General features: G+C 36.2%; 1 protein-coding gene across 7 annotated transcripts in view; it reads right to left on the bottom strand.

Annotated features, from left to right (window-relative positions):
* Positions 1–24,008, bottom strand: part of HMCN1 (hemicentin 1) — a 499,395-nt gene that overhangs the window by 160,601 nt on the left and 314,786 nt on the right. For 6 of the 7 annotated variants that reach the window (XR_004179456.1, XM_031657606.1, XM_031657596.1 and 3 more), the window contains 6 exons: positions 16,400–16,678; positions 15,598–15,879; positions 14,763–14,871; positions 13,487–13,656; positions 12,125–12,285; positions 8,627–8,750 (listed from right to left, as the gene is read on the bottom strand). Coding sequence is in view for 6 of the 7 variants with exons in the window: in XM_031657606.1 (XP_031513466.1) it covers positions 8,627–8,750; positions 12,125–12,285; positions 13,487–13,656; positions 14,763–14,871; positions 15,598–15,879; positions 16,400–16,678 (1,125 nt within the window). In the remaining variant the exon portion in view is untranslated. The remainder of the gene's footprint in view (positions 1–8,626; positions 8,751–12,124; positions 12,286–13,486; positions 13,657–14,762; positions 14,872–15,597; positions 15,880–16,399; positions 16,679–24,008) is intronic. The other variant, XM_031657603.1, reaches the window with a different exon arrangement.

The following is a 24,008-nucleotide window of genomic DNA, read 5'->3' on the forward strand; positions in this document are numbered from 1 at the left end:
ATACAACATACCAGAATCTCTGGGACACATTTAAAGCAGTGTGTAGAGGGAAATTTATAGCACTAAATGCCCACAAGAGAAAGCAGGAAAGATCTAAAATTGACACTCTAACATCGCAATTAAAAGAATTAGAGAAGCAAGAGCAAACACATTCGAAAGCTAGCAGAAGGCTAGAAATAACTAAGATCAGAGCAGAACTGAAGGAGATAGAGACACAAAAAACCCTCCAAAAAATCAATGAATCCAGGAGTTGGTTTTTTGAAAAGATCAACAAAATTGACAGACCACTAGCAAGACTAATAAAGAAGAAAAGAGAGAAGAATCAAATCGACGCAATTAAAAATGATAAAGGGGATATCACCACCGACCCCACAGAAATACAAACTACCATCAGAGAATACTATAAACACCTCTACGCAAATAAACTGGAAAACCTAGAAGAAATGGATAATTTCCTGGACACTTACACTCTTCCAAGACTAAACCAGGAAGAAGTTGAATCCCTGAATAGACCAATAGTAGGCTCTGAAATTGAGGCAATAATTAATAGCCTACCAACCAAAAAAAGTCCAGGACCAGATGGATTCACAGCTGAATTCTACCAGAGGTATAAGGAGGAGTTGGTACCATTCCTTCTGAAACTATTCCAATCAATAGAAAAAGAGGGAATCCTCCCTAACTCATTTTATGAGGCCAACATCATCCTGATACCAAAGCCTGGCAGAGATACAACAAAAAAAGAGAATTTTAGACCAATATCCCTGATGAACATCGATGCAAAAATCCTCAATAAAATACTGGCAAACCGGATTCAACAACACATCAAAAAGCTTATCCACCATGATCAAGTGGGCTTCATCCCTGGGATGCAAGGCTGGTTCAACATTCGCAAATCAATAAACATAATCCAGCATATAAACAGAACCAAAGACAAGAACCACATGATTATCTCAATAGATGCAGAAAAGGCTTTTGACAAAATTCAACAGCCCTTCATGCTAAAAACGCTCAATAAATTCAGTATTGATGGAACGTACCTCAAAATAATAAGAGCTATTTATGACAAACCCACAGCCAATATCATACTGAATGGGCAAAAACTGGAAAAATTCCCTTTGAAAACTGGCACAAGACAGGGATGCCCTCTCTCACCACTCCTATTCAACATAGTGTTGGAAGTTCTGGCTAGGGCAATTAGGCAAGAGAAAGAAATCAGGGGTATTCAGTTAGGAAAAGAAGAAGTCAAATTGTCCCTGTTTGCAGATGACATGATTGTATATTTAGAAAACCCCATTGTCTCAGCCCAAAATCTCCTTAAGCTGATAAGCAACTTCAGCAAAGTCTCAGGATACAAAATTAATGTGCAAAAATCACAAGCATTCTTATACACCAATAACAGACAAACACAGAGCCAAATCATGAATGAACTTCCATTCACAATTGCTTCAAAGAGAATCAAATACCTAGGAATCCAACTTACAAGGGATGTAAAGGACCTCTTCAAGGAGAACTACAAACCACTGCTCACTGAAATAAAAGAGGACACAAACAAATGGAAGAACATACCATGCTCATGGATAGGAAGAATCAATATCGTGAAAATGGCCATACTGCCCAAGGTAATTTATAGATTCAATGCCATCCCCATCAAGCTACCAATGAGTTTCTTCACAGAATTGGAAAAAACTGCTTTAAAGTTCATATGGAACCAAAAAAGAGCCCGCATCTCCAAGACAATCCTAAGTCAAAAGAACAAAGCTGGAGGCATCACGCTACCTGACTTCAAACTATACTACAAGGCTACAGTAACCAAAACAGCATGGTACTGGTACCAAAACAGAGATATAGACCAATGGAACAGAACAGAGTCCTCAGAAATAATACCACACATCTACAGCCATCTGATCTTTGACAAACCTGAGAGAAACAAGAAATGGGGAAAGGATGCCCTATTTAATAAATGGTGCTGGGAAAATTGGCCTGCCATAAGTAGAAAGCTGAAACTGGATCCTTTCCTTACTCCTTATACGAAAATTAATTCAAGATGGATTAGAGACTTAAATGTTAGACCTAATACCATAAAAACCCTAGAGGAAAACCTAAGTAGTACCATTCAGGACATAGGCATGGGCAAAGACTTCATGTCTAAAACACCAAAAGCAACGGCAGCAAAAGCCAAAATTGACAAATGGGATCTCATTAAACTAAAGAGCTTCTGCACAGCAAAAGAAACTACCATCAGAGTGAACAGGCAACCTACAGAATGGGAGAAAATTTTTGCAATCTACTCATCTGACAAAGGGCTAATATCCAGAACCTACAAAGAACTCAAACAAATTTACAAGAAAAAAACAAACAACCCCATCAAAAAGTGGGCAAAGGATATGAACAGACATTTCTCAAAAGAAGACATTCATTCAGCCAACAGACACATGAAAAAATGCTCATTATCACTGGCCATCAGAGAAATGCAAATCAAAACCACAATGAGATACCATCTCACACCAGTTAGAATGGCGATCATTAAAAAGTCAGGAAACAACAGGTGCTGGAGAGGATGTAGAGAAATAGGAACACTTTTACACTGTTGGTGGGATTGTAAACTAGTTCAACCATTATGGAAAACAGTATGGCGATTCCTCAAGGATCTAGAACTAGATGTACCATATGACCCAGCCATCCCATTACTGGGTATATACCCAAAGGTTTATAAATCATGCTGCTATAAAGACACATGCACACGTATGTTTATTGCCACACTATTCACAATAGCAAAGACTTGGAATCAACCCAAATGTCCATCAGTGACAGACTGGATTAAGAAAATGTGGCACATATACACCATGGAATACTATGCAGCCATAAAAAAGGATGAATTTGTGTCCTTTGTAGGGACATGGATGCAGCTGGAAACCATCATTCTTAGCAAACTATCACAAGAACAGAAAACCAAACACCGCATGTTCTCACTCATAGGTGGGAACTGAACAATGAGATCACTTGGACTCGGGAAGGGGAATATCACACACCGGGGCCTATCATGGGGAGGGGGGAGGGGGGAAGGATTGCATTGGGAGTTGTACCTGATGTAAATGACGAGTTGATGGGTGCTGACAAGTTGATGGGTGCAGCACAGCAACATGGCACAAGTATACATATGTAACAAACCTGCACGTTATGCACATGTACCCTAGAACTTAAAGTATAATAATAATAATAAATAAATAATAATAATAAAATAATAATAATAATAAATTATTCATTTATCTTAAAAGTATTTTGGAAGTGTCTATGTATAAATAAATGTTTGGAACAAAAAAAAAAAGTAAATACAAATATAAATTCCATTGCTCCCTTCTAGCATTGAAATGCATAGTCTTGAAATTTAGGAAAACACTGTTCTAGATAGAGTAGCAATAAGGTAACAATATCTTATGATCTTATTTTAATAATAAGATGTCGGCATTCTCCAAGAAGAAGGTTGAATTCCATTCAATTTGCTGGGTATTTTTTCCTTTTTCCAAAAGCCACATGTACATATCATGGTGAAACTATAATACCTTCTTCTTGACACATTGTGTGCTAGATTTTGCCTATTCCTTCAATCACGCAGGTCATGAATAGAGTCTTTCAAATCCTGGTTAAATTTCAGGTAGTATATAAGTGATCTAAATGTAATTTTGGTGAGTTAATATTCTCTATCTAGTGAAATTATGAAATAGGGAGGAATAAATTAATCTATACCAAGAAAATCATAGAGTCCTGAACTGAAGTTATCCATGAAAAAAGAAAAAGGTTCCCTACAACATTCCCAAGTCTCCTTTAAGCCACATTTGAGCTATTAAACAAAACACAGAAACGATAGAGGAACCATTTTTGAGTGGGTGTTAGCAGATGTTAGCCAAGCAAATACTTTTTAAAAAATAAAATAAAAATAAGGGGTGCTCTACTAATGTTTTTACCAGACAACTAATACAGACCCAAGAGAGTTCCTGGCCAAGAGTAAAGGCAGGAGGGACTTTACAGATATTTATCAAAATGGTGCAGTGAGAAGGGCCAGAAATCAAATATGTGTTTTGCCAGACAGCCTTTATGCTGTCATTTACAGATGCTGACTAGGAACCAGGCACCAGGCTAAGATTTTCACATGTAATCTGTCATCTGATCCTCACATAACCTCCATAACTGTGGTGCACTCTCTCTATCCTTCCCATTTTACAGATGAGGAATGTGTGTTTTTATCCTGCAGTTATTAATTGGCAATATAGAAAAGGAAATTTGAAGCAACAATATTTTACTTTTTCTGGTGCTTCACCTTGGTTGATTTTTTTCCTGGGAAATAATTGTGTGCAGATAAAATGAATGCTTGGACTATTAGACTCCAAATAATCATTTGTTTGTGGAAACATCTGTCGCACTTGGCAAATAAATGAGGTTTAGATATAATTTCATAGTTTGGTCTAGGGAATAAAAACTTCCAGAATTATTAAACTTTGATGATCCAAAAGACCACCTACTGAGGGCTCCTGCCCTTTATAAAAGACAGAACACCCCCTCCTGGAAAACCCCATGAGAATGTTCCTCTTCTCTTGATCATGACGTGGTCTCCTAGTCCAGGAGACCAGGCACCCTTACTATAGCTTTTAGAAACAACTTTTGCTATGATTAAGAAGAATGGTAGTATCTAAGATATTTTTATAAGAAAGGAAAACATTAAACAATTGAAACACTGAATATTTTAGGATTAGACATTTCTGGATGACAACTGTAGTAAATGAACATTTGCTGAATTTGTTACCCTTCAATAAAGATTGGGATTAAAAAAAAAAAAAACCTGGGCTGGGCATGGTGGCTCACACCTGTAATCCCAACACTTTGGAAGGCCGAGGTCGGCAGACGTCTTGAGCCCAGGAGTTCAAGACCAGCCTGGGCAACATGGTGAAATCCCATCTCTACAAAAAGTACAAAAGTTAGCCAGGCGTGGTGGCATTTGCTTGTAGTCCTCCCTACTAGGGAGTCTGAGGTGGGAAGATCACCTGAGCCCAGGGAGATTCAGGCTGTAATGAGCCATGATCATGCCACTGCACTCCAACTTGGGTGACAGAGTGAGACTTTGTCTCTAAAAACAAAAATAAAAGCAAAAAATTCTAACTTAAAAAGTAACTATAGGGATGGCTGATAAATTAATAACTGAACCTAATTAAATGAGGATTGCTTCCCTATAGGTTTTGTAATGCCTTTTTAAATACATAGAATAAGAATTGTATGCAATACTTTGGGAGCATTCAAAGAGCAAGAGTATTAGTGGGGCTAGTTCCTCTCCTCTTCCTCCTACTGTAACTTCTGCTATTGACTGCTAAGTTTCATTAACTCTTTTATGAAACTAAATTCTCATATCTACAGTAATTGGAACAAACCAAATCCAAATTCAAATACTCAAGTACTTCAATGCATGGTGTCTTTTAAGCCATGCTTTTCACATCCCATTCGTGCATAGTTTTCCACATTATATTAACTTGTCATTTTAACCACTGAGGTCTTTTTGAAGTCTATCATCAACCAGTCTCTTAGAAATTCCTACATTTTTTAACATTTCCAGTTATCAGTAAAGTCATTAATACAAGTATTGAAGAGGACAGAGTCAGGTTTGCAGCCTTATGTGTCCAATGTGATGTTATTGTCACGAATGTCCAAATGCCAGTTTTCTGTCTAGATTTCTAGATTCCCATCACATGCACTCAGTCAACTGCTTTTTTCCAGGCTGATCACAATTAGTATCAGATTAGAAGTGCACTTCAGCATTTATTCTCCCTTCAGGGAGATGAACTGTTATGTACACAAGCCATGATCATACTAGTTGAAACGTTTTAAGCTACTACCATACCTTACCTCTATCCTGTGATTTGTATCAGGAAGGTAGTTTTATATTCTCCCTCTGATTAAGCAATTTTTAATAAGCTCTTAAAATGACTAACGTTCTGCTTCTCTTTCTTTTTGCATTAACTCATATGTTTACCAGTCTGCCCCCTTCTCTTTGATGATTTTCCATGTAGATGTGCACCCTAATTGCATCTCTGTCAACCAACATTTTGTTATAATATTCACGTTTACAGACTTGTGCCTTCTTAGGTATCAATTATGCTTTTTCTCTTCTGTTGTTGTTCTTTATTTGATGGGATACTTGATTTCTCTCACAGACGCTGGTTTTCAATCAGTCTTGACTATACTGGCAAGTCTTCAGGACTGTCTTTAGTGTCTAGGCCAATGTTTTTCCAAATACTGGCTCACAGACCACCTATATTAGAGGTGCTGTTTCAGGAGATCTGGGACTAGGCCTAGGAAGCTGTATTTTTAATATGTAACTCGCATGTCTTTTAAGAATATTGAAATTTTAGAGCATCTGTTCTAGGCAGATTCTTCCAGGACTGGAGACATACACTGTATTCTTTATTATACAGCAGGGGTCCCCAGCCCTGGGCCACAGACTGATACCAGTTGATGGTCTGTTAGGTACTGGGCTACATAGCAGGAGGTGAGTGGCAGGAGAGCAAGCATTACCACCTGAGTGCTGCCTCCTGTCAGATCAGCAGCAGCACTAGATTCTCATAGGAGTACGAACCCTATTGTCAACCGTACCTGCAAGGAATCTGGGTTGCGTATTCATTATGAGAATCTAATGCCTGATGATCTGTCACTGTCTCCCATCACCCCAGATGGGACCGTCTAGTTGCAGGAAAACAAGCTCAGGGCTCCCACTGATTCTACATTATGGTGAGTTGTATAATTATATCATTATATATTACAATGTAATAATAATAGAAATAAAGTGCCCAATAAGTGTAATGCACTTGGATAATCCTGAAACCATCCCTCTCCCTAGTCTGTGGAAAAATTGTCTTCCAAGAAACTGGTTCCTGGTGCCAAAAAGATTGGAGGCTGCTATTATAGAGCATTCATTTAAGCATTTTAAAACAGTCTAGAGAACAAAACATCCTTCTTTTTTAAAACACCTCAAGAAGTAGAAGTCAGCAAAACTAGCTGCTACCATTTATTTAGTGTCTATGAAGTGGGAGATGTTTTACACCTATCATCTCTAAACCCCAAAATCACTATGGAAGTCAGATACTCATAGAAATTAAGTAGTTTACTCAAGGTAACATATATCATGTTTAGCATAGCATTTAAACCAAAGTTGGCCTGACTCCTAAGTGCGTAAGATGATTGCATCATGCCATTGTATCCCACTTAACTGTTTCCTCTTAGCCAGTAACTGAGACCAGACAGGAACTTAACTTGATGGGAGAAGGAAGGTAAACAGCTTGTAGAAGGAGAAGAGAAGGAGCCTCAGGGTAGGGAAATAAGAAAGAAGAGAGAACCTCCTCCACAAGCATACTCTTAGATGGAAGTGTAAGTCTGAGTAGATGCTGGAGACAGCTGTAAAAGAGCCCTAGGAAGAGATAATGGCCTTATGGGGAATGAAGCAAATGCAAGGCAACTTACAATAGAGCAGGGTCAGCCTGTCCCCTAACCCCACTAGCAAGGTCAGCCAACTGTAAAATGGTTACATTCAGATATTGGTCTCCCAACTAACAATTCAGTGAAAGAATAAAGACCCACACGGTTTATGCGGTTTATGTATGTTATGGTATGTATGCAGGCATCCCTAAGTTAGGCATTCATATTTCAGGGACTGGGAAAAGAATAAATTGATTTATTGGAAACATTTAGGAAACTGATGATTTGAATCTTTTTAACTGGTTGATTCAAATGGAAGAAAATGTGCAAAGAAGCAAATTAGATGAATTCAATATCCAATGAAAACTTTTTCATTCACCTACTATTTACTCTTTTATTTGTTAAATATTTTTGACTGCCTACTATACACCTGGAATTAAGCTAGGTGCTAGGACATTATTCTACATTTAATTGCTTGGTAAATGTGAAGTGAATATATGAATGAATAAATTAATAAAGGGCTGAACAATAAATCATGTGAATTAGAGAAAATGAATAACGTGTACATTAAAATCTTGAACAGTTTTCTGCAAATATTCTGGCTAAATTAGGAAAGTTCAAGCCTCTAATTATTGGCCTTTTCTGATGAGCCTCTAGAGATCTGAAGTGGTATATTCAAGGTTATGTAGTCTTTCAAGTTTACTGTGAAGCTATGATTTTATTGAGGTACTCCATGGCCACCCAGACTTTTTATTACAGCACATTGGAGAAGATCCTGAGCCAAAGATGGCTTCTACTCACGAAATCCTTCTTATAGGCAGGCAAGAAAATCGCAGACAAGATTAAGAAATAATGCTGCCAACTTCTGTCTTTTCAACAAAAGTTATCTGTAGAAAGCTATAAGTTAACAGAATACAGATAACTTAAAATACAGGATGGTGTATTTAATTATGAGCTCCAGTATGTCCTATTTGACAACCTGAAAAGTGAAGATCCTAACATGAGCAATGATAATTACAATAATGTAAGAAAAAAACTAGGTTTTTTTTTTAATACAGGCTAATAAAATAAACACCTGTTTCTTTCATACTGTAATTCAATAAAAATGAGCCCACTATTTTTTTAAAAGTGATACAAATATTCTTTTGTTAAGATGTAGAAATTACATTACCATGAACATGCAGTTGAATGTGCTGTTGTGTTTCTCCAGCTGCATTGGTAGCCACACATGTGTATCTGCCAGCATCTTCCAACAGGGTTTTGGCAATTTGTAGAACTCGACCAGAAGACTGTATCTAATTGGGAGCAGAAAGCACAGATGATTTTTGTAGTTTATACTTGGATTTGAAAACATTCACTGAGACAGAAAATTTCATTTAAATGTATAATACCTAACAATATTTTCATGCCAATATCTTAATAAACTCTTGATAGACTAGAGCAAGTTCACATCATCATGCACAAGACAATAGATTAGTTTGATTGGAAAGCCTTTTCTTATTCATTGGAAAACACAAAATAAAATAACCTAAGGCCAGCTTACTGGTATAGTCATAGTGAATAAAAGACTTTAGCACTCAACTATGAAGTATGTGATGAAAAGTTAAGCTATTTGAAAAAAAAAAAAAAAACTGGCCACATTTATATAACAATTCATAAATAGTTTTAAAACAATGACTTTTTATTAAATGGTCATGAGAGCCAAAAAAACAATAAAATTATAAAATATGGATAATGGAAATGCAGATAAATTTCTTCCTATTTTTCCCAATTTCCCTCTTAAACCCACTGGAACTGGTCTCTGCCATTTTGAAACTTGTGATTCAGAGGTTATTCTTTGAAACATACTATTCAGAGGTTACTAGTAACTTCCAGTCACAATATCCATCAGCCTAGGTAGTAAGCTCATACTCTCCTCCACCATCTATAACATTTGGAGTGGTTGACTACCAACTCCTTGAAACTGTCTACCTTCTGGGTGTTAAAAAATAAGCATTCCCTCAGTTCTAATTCTCTGACTTTCTTAGGATATTACTTTTCAGAATCTGCTTCCTTTTCCTGTTCCACACCCAAGGAACATAGCTGTCTGATAGTTTTTATCTAAACTCATGGCATCAGTGAAAAACTTTAATGCTTCCTAAATTTACAGGATAGCCTCACTTTCTCTCCTGAGCTCTACATGTGTCCTTCCAGCAATCTGCTGAACAGGTTAGTACATCAAATTTAACATCAAATTCACTTGCACAAAATTAAGCTCATATATTTTTCCTTGTATTTCTGAAGTCTACTTCTGATTGCATGTTCCCAGTCTTGTTTAATGGCACCCACTATTTTTCCAGTCATCTAGGTTTTGGAGCCTACTTTGAATCCTATTAATTATGCCACTGTATGTTTCTCAGATCGCCTGTTTTCCATTTCCACAGCCACTGTGGGATTATAATAGCTTCTTAACTGATGTTCCAGTGTCTCCAACCTCCCCAACTGTTAATCTATCTTGCATATTGTTGCCAGAATAATTTGTTTAAAATTCAAATTTGATCCTTTAACTAGTTTCCCATCAAAGTTCATTCATGGCTCTCCACCTTTCCCAAAATGAAATCTGAACTCAGCACAGCCCTCCAGGCTCACCACATTCTGACCCCAAATGACCTCTCCAAACTCTCCCATGTAAACTTCCACTTAACCTATTCTCCATTCGTACTGTTATAAACATGTTAAGCAAACATTCATACATTTATATTCATGTCGGGACTATTATATTACATGGTCTTTAAATGCCATAATTTTTTAAGGCTGAATTAGGTCAGTCCTTTCTCCTTTTTCTTCTTACCCTTTACTCTCTCCTTGGATTAACTCTTCCATGCCCATGGTTTCAAATATCGTTGATATGCCAATATGTCCAGCCAGAACTCTCCTTCGAGCTCCAAGACCATAATGATTCAATGACATCTCCACTAGTTGATCTCATAGTCACCTTAACCACCTAAAATCTAAAACTCAAATCAGTTTTCTCACCTCAAACTTGTCCCCCTCCAGTCTCTTAAACTCACTATATGGCAACACTTGTCCCCCTCCAGTCTCTTAAACTCACTGTATGGCAACACTAGCCATACAGTTGTATATGTTGGAATCCTAGGAGTCTTCCTTGACACATCCCTCTCCTTCACTTTTCACAGAGTCCTTCATCAACCCTCAGTGATTTAACTAATAAATACCTCACCAATCTATCCAAGTATCCTCATCTGCATGACCAGCATATGAGTCTCAATTTCTATCTTTTCTCTCTCCTAGACAAATGTAACTAGGTTCTGATTGGTTTCTACATATCTATCATTGGCTCCTCCAATTTATTCTTTGGAATGGGTCTGGATAACTATATTAAAATGCAAACCTGATCATGTCACTCCTCTCTTAAAACTCTTCAAAGGTCTCTCATTGCCTTAAAGTAAAAATAAAATCATTAACTGTACTTAAGTGCCTCCTACCTAGTCTCCAGTCTTTAATACCACCTCTCCCTTGGTCTCTTCCTCAGTCCACTGGCTTGCTGGTCCTTAAGAGGTGCCATGCTCACCTTTGCTTTGTTTGCCCATGCACATATTCTTGAACCACTCTACTCAGTTCTCTTTCATTAATTCACCCATTTAACTTCTATAAAGTCTTCTGAACTCTACTCAGGGCTTTTCCCATAAATTTTTCTCATTCTAGAAGTCTTTGCTTTTCTCATGATATGTTCTTACACCTCTATGTTTTCTCTTAAAATCATTCATTATGGTTTGCAATCCTACTTTTGTATGATAACACAATAAATACCTGTCTCCCAGGTAAACAATTGTTTACCTTCACTATGGCCGAAGGCTAAAAACTGAATCTTTCACTTGCACAAAGATGTGAGATTATTTCCATTGGATTTGGAATAGGAATTAAAAATTAACAGATATTCACTACTACTACAGTATTCACTTCTACTAAAAAAGGAACATAACATATCTCTCATTAGGGAAAACTCACGAGTAAAATTCAAGCCCACATTAGTTAATTAACTTGACCCTATTAGCAAAATCTATTAATTCTTATTTCAAATGCATCCTTTAGATTACCCAGATTTGAAATCTATCATCTATCTATCATCAATCTACTAATTTAACAACGGAGATAAATGTACTGAGATACAGTTATATGCCAGGGACTATACTCACTATGAAGGATAAGAATGTGAACTTATTCACTTTTTTAAAAATTGAGTCTTTGACCTCTTGAAGCTTATAAACTAATTCCTAAAAATATTTTTCAAAACTTATTTTACCTACATTTATGTAAATATGACTTTATCTTAATTTAACTCAATGGTGAACATTTTTGGCTTATTAGTGATGAACATCATTCATCTGTGAAACACCGGTTTTTTAACAGCTAAATTAGGCATAAATCAAAATAGTATAAATAATGACCACTATCTTAAAATCAGTATCATTGTTAAAGTTAGTCTTTAATTCCATTCTTCAAATTAAAATATTAAGTTAAATTCTTAAAAACTCTAAGAAAAATGGATATTTTTAATAAATTTTCTGCAAAATCTGTCCAACAGGAAAATCTACAGTTAAGAAAGAATAATTTGATATTTCCAGGAAGATCTATGTAGCTTTCCCAGTTTAGGCTGAGTAATACTTACACTTACTTTAAGGTTTCCTTGGGCAGTGTTCACAGGTTGGTCATCTTTTAACCATGTAATGGAAGGATTTGGAATCCCATTAGCTATGCACTGCAAGGTGACAGGCTTGTATTTTACCACAACTCTCTCAGAAAGGCCTGAGGACTTGATTGTTGGAGGAACTATATTTAAGGAAGCGGGAGAGGGAATGAAACCATAATCAGTGGGGTCGAACTTAAAAATCTGTATGCAAGAACCTGAAACCTTAAAATTCAGGGGGAAAAAAAAAAAAGCAAATCCCTATTTTAACAAACAATGAAATACTTTCATTCCATGCATTTAATTTCTAATTTTTTAGCAACTTTATAGATTAGTTACTTCTTAACTATGGATTTTTAAATCTCCAAAGAATAAGTAAAATGTATTTATGGCTACCGTAATCCACATGTATATTTGGCTTATGTCTTTTGATGGGTTTTACTAATCTATAATGACCCTCCCTTTCTCTAGGACAACTTCATTAAATCAAGGTGGATTTCTAGCCATATTTATACTGCATGACTCTGCCCCCTGCAAGGAAGATTGAATGTGGAATGGTAACTTTATTTAAATTGGGCCTGCCAGATTTCCTCCCTCAGGAATTGGGACTGAGACTGAAAAACAGGGTTATCTATATTCCATCATGGGATATGGGACTAAAAATCAAGAAAACAGCAGTCTACAGAGACAGAGGGAGAATAAAGTTGACATTCATAGACACTCCTTGTGGTTTCCAAGTGGCTGTCCAGTTTCTCGTTCCAGTACTCCCTTCCCAAGTTCTGCCAGCAAGTGAGACACACAATACCCTGGCAGAGGGTTGCTTCTGTCATTAGAGTAATGGTTATACTCCTAATGTGCCAGTTTTGTGAATGTACTTATGTCCCTCAGATCCTTCAATTACATCTTCAGCCACCATTTCTGCAAATTACTGTATTCACCATCCCTCTTGCTTTGGCTAAAACCTTAAACGCTTACATAACCTCTTTACTTGGAAGTTGTTCCATGCCTCTTCTATCTTATTTGGTCTAATTCCTCAGACCTTGGCATTCTATGTAGAACACACTTCCTAACATTTAAATTCTGTCTAAAATTATTTATTTATTTATTTCCCAGAATTATTTTGGCTACTGTCTACATGTGTTCACATGATACATCTTGGTTGAGTCTCTGGGTCAATAAAGTACTAAAAAAATCTGTCATTATACAACTGAAATTCATATCCTTTACACTACCTTCCACAACTCAGGATTTATTCACATTATTGAGCTACAATTCTGAGTTAGATAATAAAACAATGCATAAATTAATTTAAAATGCAAAGCTCCTGTCTCTCATTCAGCATACCATGAACAGTCACTTCAAATTCCTTCTTGTGGTCTCCAGCAGTATTTGTTGCCATGCACCGATAAAGGCCTGTGTCTGACACTTGAGCCTGAGCAATAACCAGTTTGCGTCCATTTAACAATATCTTAAATCCATCCCTTTCATCAATTAACTGACCATCCTTCAGCCACCTATAGAAAAAGGCAAAAGGAAGTCTGGATAAATATTTTAAGTCAATCGTATCCTAGAAGATATATAAAGTTTCTATTGTATATTTGTCTAATTTCCTAGTTGCTTACTCTGTAAAATAAATTGTAAATGAAAAAGAGAAGCAAAAAGGAAACCTGGCCTAACATAGAGGCTGGCATATTGTTGGAACCCAATAATTATGTGTTGAGTTCTTTATTCTTCTACTAATTTTAGGCTACAAAAAAGGGAGAAGTATTGGATTGTTTGCAATACAACGCATAAATGCTTGAGGTGACGGATATCCCATTTACCATGACATGATTATTATGTATGCATACCTGAACCAAAATATCTCATATAACCCATAAATATATACACCCACTATGTACAAAAAAATCTAAAATTAGAAAAACAAATTAATTAGAAAAGAGACAAGTGCTCCTAAATATTACCCTCTTCAATGTTTAATAACCAGCAAAACATACACAATCTTAAAACAACTGTAAACAAAACTTTGAAATCATATAGCATTATATTTTTACATTTCTATACATTCCAGTTAGTTTTATAATCATGTGTGAACATATTTCATTTCCTTCACTGACTAACTCTTCTTCTGCATATCCCACTGTGACTTGGAAACAAAAGCTAAGTATTTAATACATGCTTTGAAAATTAAAGAATAAGAAAAAAAGAATTGGTAAACACATACTCATGTTAACTTTCTCTGTTTACCTAATATGTCTGGTATACTTCTTTTTATTTAGTAGTCTGTCAAACATTTCAGTACCTCGGGAGAGTCTGACAATACTGCTTAATAGACTGTCTCTGCAAACTAAATATGTAATTTCTAGACCATACAATGGAATTCCTCAAAATATGTAATTTCTAAGTCCATACAATGCAATTCCTCTAACTGAGCAAATTTAGGTGCCTTTTGACTATCAGGTAGACATTACCTTGTATATAGATAGAGTATGTCTTAAAAGAGGAATATAAAGAATACAATTTCATACAATCCTTTTTAATGGTACAGAACAGCTCTCAAGATACCTCTAAAACACTCAAAACAAAAAGCGGTATTTAGAAGACATACCAAAACCCTTACATGATAGTTGGTGGGGGAGAGCCTGTCACATGACAATCTAGCTCCAGTAAGTTATTAACCATCACAATGAAGTAAGATGTTTCATCTCCTCCTTCTATAGCTGGTGGCACTAGAAAACAACAGGAATGTAACACACAAAGAAATGTATACAACAAAAAACACACCATCACATGAAGCAATAATACATAGCAGTTCAGAAGGTTGATAAGTATGATAGTAGTTTGATACATGAAGGGGACTTGAAATGCATTTTAAATACATTTTATAGTAAACACTTGTCAGGATCAATAAACATACTTTTTACATATCATAGCTATTCCTCCATCTAGTACTATGGTACCACTGATGCCAGGTGAATATAAAGTTGATTCATATTTTATATTGTTTATTTTCATAAGCACAAGAGAAAGAAACTCCCAAAATTGGGCATTTATTCAAAAGCCTTGAATTTATAGATAAAGATACTGGGTTTCAAGGTTGTAAGATGACTTTCCACGGCCCAGAGACTAGGTTTCCTGTTACCTGGCACAGTGTTTATGGCAAAAGACCATGTTGTTGCTCACTGCGATTAGACATTGTCATAGACGTAAAAATGTATCTATGCACTTGCAAATATCAAGTATACCTATCAAAACTAGTGGAAGATTTATGTAAGATTCTAGATCCTGAGACTCTGGTGACAAATCCACCCCTTGGTAATGTGCAATCCACAGTTGCACAGAGGACTATACCTTCTTTTAATTGTTTTATTATTGCACGAACAACAAAAGCATTTAACAAACTAATCAGGTTTTGCTATGAATCTGAGAACCAAGGCAGTGGCATCCTTATTTACCCAAGACATCAACTTCATATTTGATTTCCTTTTCTCCTGCCACACTGGTAGCCACGCATATGTACTGTCCCTGATCAATTTCTTGGGCACTCATGATTTCGAGTTTCTTCCCACCAGCTTCTATGTGGATATTGTCATTAGCTTTCACAGGTACACCATCTTTCAACCAGGTGAGAATGGGAGAAGGGTTTCCAGCAGCTTTGCATTCCAGTGTCAGAGAATGAGCAATAACTACTTGCTTATTCAAAAGCATGGCCAAGTCACCTTCAATCATTGGAGGAACTAGGGAGAAACATAGCAACATTTCAGGCAATTATTTGTGTGGTCACAAAATACATTCTAATGAAATAAAGAAGAGTTTTTGTTTTTTCTCATAAAGTTTGACCATTAAAATCTATCTGTATGCCTGTCTACCTCTAAGCTATTGAGGAAAGAATTTATTGGTTCAGCTAATCTGTAACTGTCCTAATTATTCTGGAAACTCTGGACTGTCTGGCTTATAAAAGACCAATAGTAGAGAATGATCTTAGTCCCAACAACTACTTTGCCTTTTCAGTAATAACCAAATTGTCTAGATGCTCCAAGTGCCATGGCAAAGGTTAGTTGAATGAATGGACACCCTCTTGCTAACCTTAGGTTTTAAAAATATTTTTTCAAATCATGGAACAAATTCTTCCAATTCCTATCCATGTATATTGAAAAAGACAAACCCACCGAGGATTATTAGTGAATAAATTGGATATTTGCATATTAGAAAGCATAGGTAGAAAGGTATATAATTAAAGCAAATGTTGTTCCTTACCATAGACATCCACATGGAATGATTTTTCAGCAGTTCCAGCAACATTCACTACATGACACATATATGTTGCTGAATCAGAGACCTGTGCTCGAGGAATATGAAGATATTGTCCTTTATCAATATAAAGTGCTTGTGAGCTGGACATGATTGGCTGCCCGTCCTTATACCAAGTAATGGCAGGCATTGGAAGTCCCCGTGTTTCACATTCCAGTTTAATAATGCTGTTGATCAATACTGATATGTCTGACGTGACATTTCCTCCTTTAATACTAGGTGGAACTACAAAGGATTTCAGAACAAAAACAAGTCATCTAAGTTTCAGCATCTTCATCAAAATCGTAAATGCTATAGATGTTTATACAATGCATTTAAAGTAAATTAAAGACAATTGGGAAGTCTGTGGTTTATCTCCTGATAATGAGTTTCCTGTATTGTCAAAACCATCTTTATCATTCCCCGTTTGGGTTTCAGATTTCAGTAAAAACAGAAAGTCACAGATTCCATTTCAGGGAGTCATTTAGGTTCAAGAGATCATATTAGAATAACTAAGATAGTTATGTTTAACCAACAAAGCAAAACAAAATAAAACCCCACTCAAAGTAGACACAGCAAGTTTCAAATCAGACCAAGGGAGCAAAAATGTCACATGTGGTACAACTGTATGCCCTCTCCCCAAGAAATACTAAAGGTCTAAGTGCTATCAGAACCAGCTATTCATAATAGCTGCGGAGTCTTCAATATTTGCTTCTTGCTATTTTTTTCTTTTTTGGGGGGTGGTGGGTACTGCCAAGACTCCATTCACTCAACTTTACTCATCCAATTGTCTACATGTGTATCTCCTACAATTCAGCAACCACATGTCTGGCCTCTCACGCTACATAAGGGCTGTACTGCTGGAAAAACAACTCAAGTCACTCAGTCTCTGCTGCAAATTCTGAATATGGTCATTCTAGGATCATGCTATCATCGCAATAATTTAAAAGAAATCAAATGGCATGTGTATGAATTTGAGTATCAATATAATCTTAATAAAGTTTTAGAATAGCATACTTGATAGAATGTTTTTCTCATGGTTAAGCTGGGATTATGGGTTTTGAGAGGGAGACCATATAGGTAAAGTGCCATTTTCATCATATGCTACCAAACGTACATGCTATCAACATGACTTATCACTGAGAACTGTGCTAAGTTATGTTGATAGCATGTACCTTTGGTAACCTGGCTAAGGTAGTGTTTGCCATATTTCTCTACTGTAAAGTTACTCTTTTTCCTCCCCTTTCCTTTGAAGGGAGTCCTTATTCCAGCCCATACAAATGAAGTGAGGAGTTATGTTCTACTTCTATGAGAGGAGACTACCTACATAATTTAATTATAATTCTTCTCTATGAAGATGTGTCTCTTCTTCTTGTTTTATTTATTGAGTCAATCACTTATTTTTTATCAATATGGACTCATAGAAACTTATATGCCTTGGTTTACATCCAATACTACATTATTTATCCAGTTTGGGCTATTGGGAGGTCTTTCAGTTGCCTCTTAAGTCCCTTCAATATACCCTCACTATTTTATTTTGTTTTATTATTTGCACTTACTTCCTTACTTTCCAGCCTTACTACATGCTCCAGGATCATCTTGTGTATTCCCTGCCCTAGCTCCAGACTTAACTATTTCTCCAAGGAGCCTGGTCCCTTTTAATGGATATTAGAAAGCAAGGATATTAGAAAACAAGATCTGGATGCTGAGTAGAGTACCTTAATATTTTCTGGTAATCATTCTTAGAACCAGTCCATACTGACAAACATTCATGTACACATTTTTTTCTCTCACATAACTTAAGGCAAGATCTACTATACTTTGAGGTGAATTCGATGATAGAATCATTTTTCTCTCAGGAGGCTTACTATAAATATCAGGGGTCAGTCAACTGTGGCCCACAGGCCAGGAGATGCTAAGCTAAGAATGGCTTTTACATTTTTTAATTGTTGGAAAAAAATCAAAATAATAACATTTTGTGACATCTGAAAATTATATGAAACTCAAACTTTAGTGTCCATAGAGTTTTACTGGGATATAGTCACATTCATTCATTTACATATTGTCTAAGGCTTTTACTCAACAGTAGCAGAGTAAAGAGTTAAAGCAAAAACCAATATGGTGTTCACATTGCTTCTGCTGCTGTTTAGCTTACTGTAAATTTTGGTGGCATAGTTACAACTTGATAGCATTTTTAGTGCTATGTATATCACCATACTGTGATATTTTATTTAATTTTATCACCAATGAATACGCCTCATGTCAGAACAAGAAAAGATAGTAAAATATCTCATTTTTAAGACACAGCACAGTGCAGAGTATTTTATCAAATTAAAGGGCAAAATACTGTGTTTATTTTGTAACACTATACCTATTCTAATAATCACTAGACTAAGCAGCCATCAAAATATTCCTAATTTTAAAAATCAAGAGTTTGAAAAATTAGAAAACATAAAATGAAATGTTTTATCATAGCAAATTTCTTCACAAAAATAATCCAAAATAAGGCTACAACCAAACTAAATTTCTGAGAGGCTTATTTGTTAGCCAACCAAGGAAAGCCATTTACCAATGGTGATTTAATTAAATCAGACATGATTTCAGAGGCAAAAGAAACGTGTCTAAAGAAAATAAATGTGTTAAAGATTCTTAGTTAGAATGTGTTAAATTATTCTTAGTGAGAATAATTGCTTGAAGAGTTGAGAACACTGGGAGCAACATCAATAGTCAAATTTTTTTAAGACAACTTTTTACTCAATAGTATTCTTGGCTTTTGACAAGTTGACAGATGTTACTGACACTGCTCACCTGTTCTTGTTTATTTGAGGAACCAATGAAAGTGTAAACAAAAACAAAAACAAAAACATACACTGAAAAATTCAACTCTTAGAGCAGTCTGAGAAACAACAGAGAAAAATATTTTCAGAAAAGTTGAAAAAAACACTAATTTATTACAACCTGAAGTGGAATCTGCTAAGATTTGTTACAATTGGTGTTGGTAAAAATATACGTGAAGCAAAAAACAGGCTTAGACAAGTTTACAAGGCTTATTACAATGTAAAGTGTTTAAAAAAATCTATGTTTTTTCATTGTATTATTCCCCAGCAGGCACTTCGTGTAAAAGATTCAGGTGTCATTGAACCAGTAGTGTTAAATGCTATACTTTGTTTGCTCTCATATAAACATCATCAGTTCTATGACTTTTTGTCAGAAGTCGAACTGAATATCCTGACTTGCCTTACCACACAGCAGTCAATGCGTTAGTGGTGATGAAGTTTCATTGCACTTTTTTTGAACTCAGGGCTGAGACTGAACTTCTTTCTCAATAAAAAGAATCATTCTTAAACACTCTTATCGAATACTGAATGCTTTTGGAAATTAGGTTTTGCTGTAAACTTGATAGTGTTTCAAAGTGAGTCCAACCCCAAATTACCAGACCAAAAAAGTACATATACGCAAAATATATACCATGGTAGTTATTGTGTTGTTTTAGTCACATGTCAAGCAGTTTTATACATTCTCCATGCTGCCAAAAGTTCAAGCAAAAAGTGAGATCTAGATTCCTCCACAAATGTGTAGTGGATATATTTTCTGAGCTCTAACTACAGTTCTAGCAGGGTGTCACACCTTGAGGCAAATGCAAAGAAAATTTTTGCATTCAAAATCTAGTTATCTTTGAAAATGAGGGCTTTCCACCTAAACTTCACCTAGAATTTATTAATTCGCAGTCAAATATCAAAAGAAGAATATAATAACATTCTGTAAATGGCTTCCAAGCAATGAATATGCATAATTAAAATATGCCTGTGAAATGATATCAGTACTAGGCAGTACTTATCTGTATGAAGAGACATTTTCAAAGATGAAATAGGTAAAATCTCATTAAAAATCAAAAGTAGGCTGGGCATGATGGCTCACACCTGTAATCCCAGCACTTGGCAGGCTGAGGCGGGCAGATCACAAGGTCAGGAGTTCGAGACCATCCAGGCTAACACAGTGAAATGCCATCTCTAATAAAAATGCAAAAAATTACCTGGGCATGGTGGCGGGCACCTGTAATCCCAGCTACTCGGGAAGCTGAGGCAGGAGAATTGCTTGAACCCAAGAGGTGGAGGTTGCAGTGAGCCGAGATCACGCCACTGCACTCCAGCCTGGGTGACAGCGAGAGTCCCTCTCAGGGAAAACAAAACAAACAAACAAAAAAAACTACCAGTAGCAGATGAACATTTGCAATTGATTTTGATGATAGAGAATACTAACTTCAAATTTCAATTAAGTGAAATGTTTCCCCACAAAATAACTCTATTTTTCTCATTAGTAGACTTGTATTATGAAAAGTTTATAATTTAAAAAACTATCAAATAAATGGAATTTCACGAACAAACAATTTTGTAGAAATATGTTTCTCTCTAATTGTATAAGTATCTATATTATCTCCTTGATTTTGCCTAATGGTCTGCAAAGCCTAAAATATTTACTATATTGCCCTTTATAAAAAAGGTTTGCCAAGTCCTGCTATACGTAATTAATTAACACAAATTCAAGCTACTATTTTGAAATCCTAAGAAAGAGCATTTTACTCATGCTTTAAATTTTAATTTTGATTGAGATTATTTATATTGTATGTTAATCTATAAATGCCTATCAAACTTTGGCTCAAATTGTGTAAATCATTGGCTAGCCTAAGTAGATGGATAATATATTAATGAAACCAAGAACACAGGTTCAGACAAATCCACATATTTTGTGAATGCTTTAGAAAGGAATATTATTTGTATCAGAAAGGGTCTACTTTAAAAGTCTGTATTTATGAAAACGAGAAAAATTACTCAAAGAGTATTTGTAATTGATGGTATAATAACATAGTATCCACTGCTTAAATTTGACAATTACATAAATATTTCACTTCCTGTTTCATTGTAATGCATACGTATTTGCCAGAGAACTAAACTTCCATTTGGGAGAAGGGAATACAAATAAAAATTATGTATACACTGCCCATTAAACTGTACATATATGTGCATATATATGTATGTATAGATACACCCATGTACCCCCCGCTTACACATGCATACACACAGACACACACAGACACACACACACACACACACACACACACTCCAAGACTTTTTTTCTTATTATACTTTAAGTTCTAGGGTACGTGTGCACAATGTGCAGGTTTGTTACATATGTATACATGTGCCATGTTGGTGTGCTGCACCCATTAACTTGTCATTTACATTAGGTATATCTCCTAATACTATCCCTTCCCCTCCTTCCTCCCCACAACAGGCCCCAGTGTGAGATGTTCCCCCTCCTGTGTCAAAGTGTTCTCATTATTCAATTTCAACCTATGAGTGAGAACATGCGGTGTTTGGTTTTCTGTTCTTGAGATAGTTTGCTGAGAACGATGGCTTCCAGCTGCATCCATGTCTCTACAAAGGACATGAATTAATCCTTTTTTGTGGCTGCATAGTATTCCATGGTGTATATGTGCCACATTTCTTAATCCAGTCTGTCATTGATGGACATTTCGGTTGGTTCCAAGTCTTTGCTATTGTGAATAGTGCCGCAATAAACATACGTGTGCATGTGTCTTTACAGTAGCATGATTTATAATCCTTTGGGTATATACCCAGTAATGGGATGGTGGGGCCAAATGGTATTTCTAGTTCTATATCCTTGAGGACTCACCACACTGTCTTCCACAATGGTTGAACTAGTTTACAGGCCCACCAACAGTGTAAAAGTGTTCGTATTTCTCCACATCCTCTCCAGCACTTGTTTCCTGACTTTTTAATGATCGCCATTCTAACTGGTGTGAGATGGTATCTCATTGTGGTTTGATTTGCATTTCTCTGATGGCTAGTGATGATTAGCACTTTTTCATGTGTCTGTTGGCTGTATGAATGTCTTCCTTTGAGAAGTGTCTGTTCATATTCTTTGCCCACTTTTTGATGGGGTTGTTTTTTTCTTGTAAATTTGTTTGAGTTCTTTGTAGGTTCTGGACATTAGCCCTTTGATGAGTAGATTGCTAGAATTTTCTCCCATTCTCTAGGTTGCCTATTCACTCTGATGGTAGTTTCTTTTGCTGTGCAGAAGCTCTTTAGTTTAATGAGATCCCATTTGTCAATTGTGGCTTTTGTTGCCATTGCTTTTGGTGTTTTAGACATGAAGTCCTTGCTCATGCCTATGTCCTGAATGGTATTGCCTAGGTTTTCTTCTAAGATTTTTATGGTTTTAGGTCTAACATTTAAGTCTCTAATCCATCTTGAATTAATTTTAGTATAAGGCGTAAGGAAGAGATCCAGTTTCAGCTTTCTGCTTATGGCTAGTCAGTTTTCCCATCCCATTTATTAAATAGGGAATCCATTAGCCATTTCTTGTTTTTGTCAGGTTTCTCAAAGATCAGATGGTTCTAGATGTGTGGTATTATTTCTGAAGGCTCTGTTCTGTTTCATTGGTCTCTATCTCTGTTTTGGTACCAGTACCATGCTGTTTTGGTTACTGTAGCCTTGTAGTATAGTTTGAAGTCAGGTAGCATGATGCCTCCAGGGTTGTTCTTTTGGCTTAGGACTGTCTTGGCAATGCAGGCTCTTTTTGGGTTCCATATGAACTTTAAAGTAGTTTTTCCAGTTCTGTGAAGTAAGTCATTGGTAGCTTCATGGGGATGGCATTGAATCTATAAATTACCTTGGGCAGTATGGCCATTTTCATGATATTGATTCTTCCTATCCATGAGCATGGTATGTTCTTCCATTTGTTTGTGTCCTCTTTTATTTCATTGAGCAGTGGATTGTAGTTCTCCTTGAAGAGGTCTTTCACATCCCTTGTAAGTTGGATTCCTAGGTATTTTATTCTCTTTGAAGCTATTGTGAATGGGAGTTCATTCATGACTTGGCTCTCTGTTTGTCTGTTACTGGTGTATACGAATGCTTGTGATTTTTGCACATTCATTTTGTATCCTGAGACTTTGCTGAAGTTGCTTATCAGCTTAAGGAGATTTTGGGCTGAGACAATGGGGTTTTCTAAATATACAATCATGTCATCTGCAAAGAGGGACAATTTGACTTCCTCTTTTCCTAACTGAATACCCTTGATTTCTTTCTCTTGCCTGATTGCCCTGGCCAGAATTTCGAACACTATGCTGAGTAGGAGTGCTGACAGAGGGCATCCCTGTCTTGTGCCAGTTTTCAAGGGGAATGCTTCCAGTTTTTGCCCATTCAGTATGATATTGGTTGTGGGTCTGTCATCAATAGCTCTTATTATTTTGAGATATGTTCCATCAATACCAGATTTATTGAGAGTTTTTAGCATGAAGGGCTGTTGAATTTTGTCAAAGGCCTTTTCTGAATCTATTGAGATAATCCTGTGGTTTTTGTCTTTGGTTCTGTTTATATGCTGGATTATGTTTATTGATTTGCGTATGTTGAACCAGTCTTGAATCCCAGGGATGAAGCCCACTTGATCATGGTGGATCAGCTTTTTGATGTGCTGCTGAATCCGGTTTGCCAGTATTTTATTGAGGATTTTCCCATCGATGTGCATCAGGGATATTGGTCTAAAATTCTGTTTT

The sequence above is a fragment of the Papio anubis genome, chromosome 1, assembly GCF_008728515.1.
Source record: "Papio anubis isolate 15944 chromosome 1, Panubis1.0, whole genome shotgun sequence".
Classification (NCBI taxonomy): Eukaryota; Metazoa; Chordata; class Mammalia; order Primates; family Cercopithecidae; genus Papio; species Papio anubis.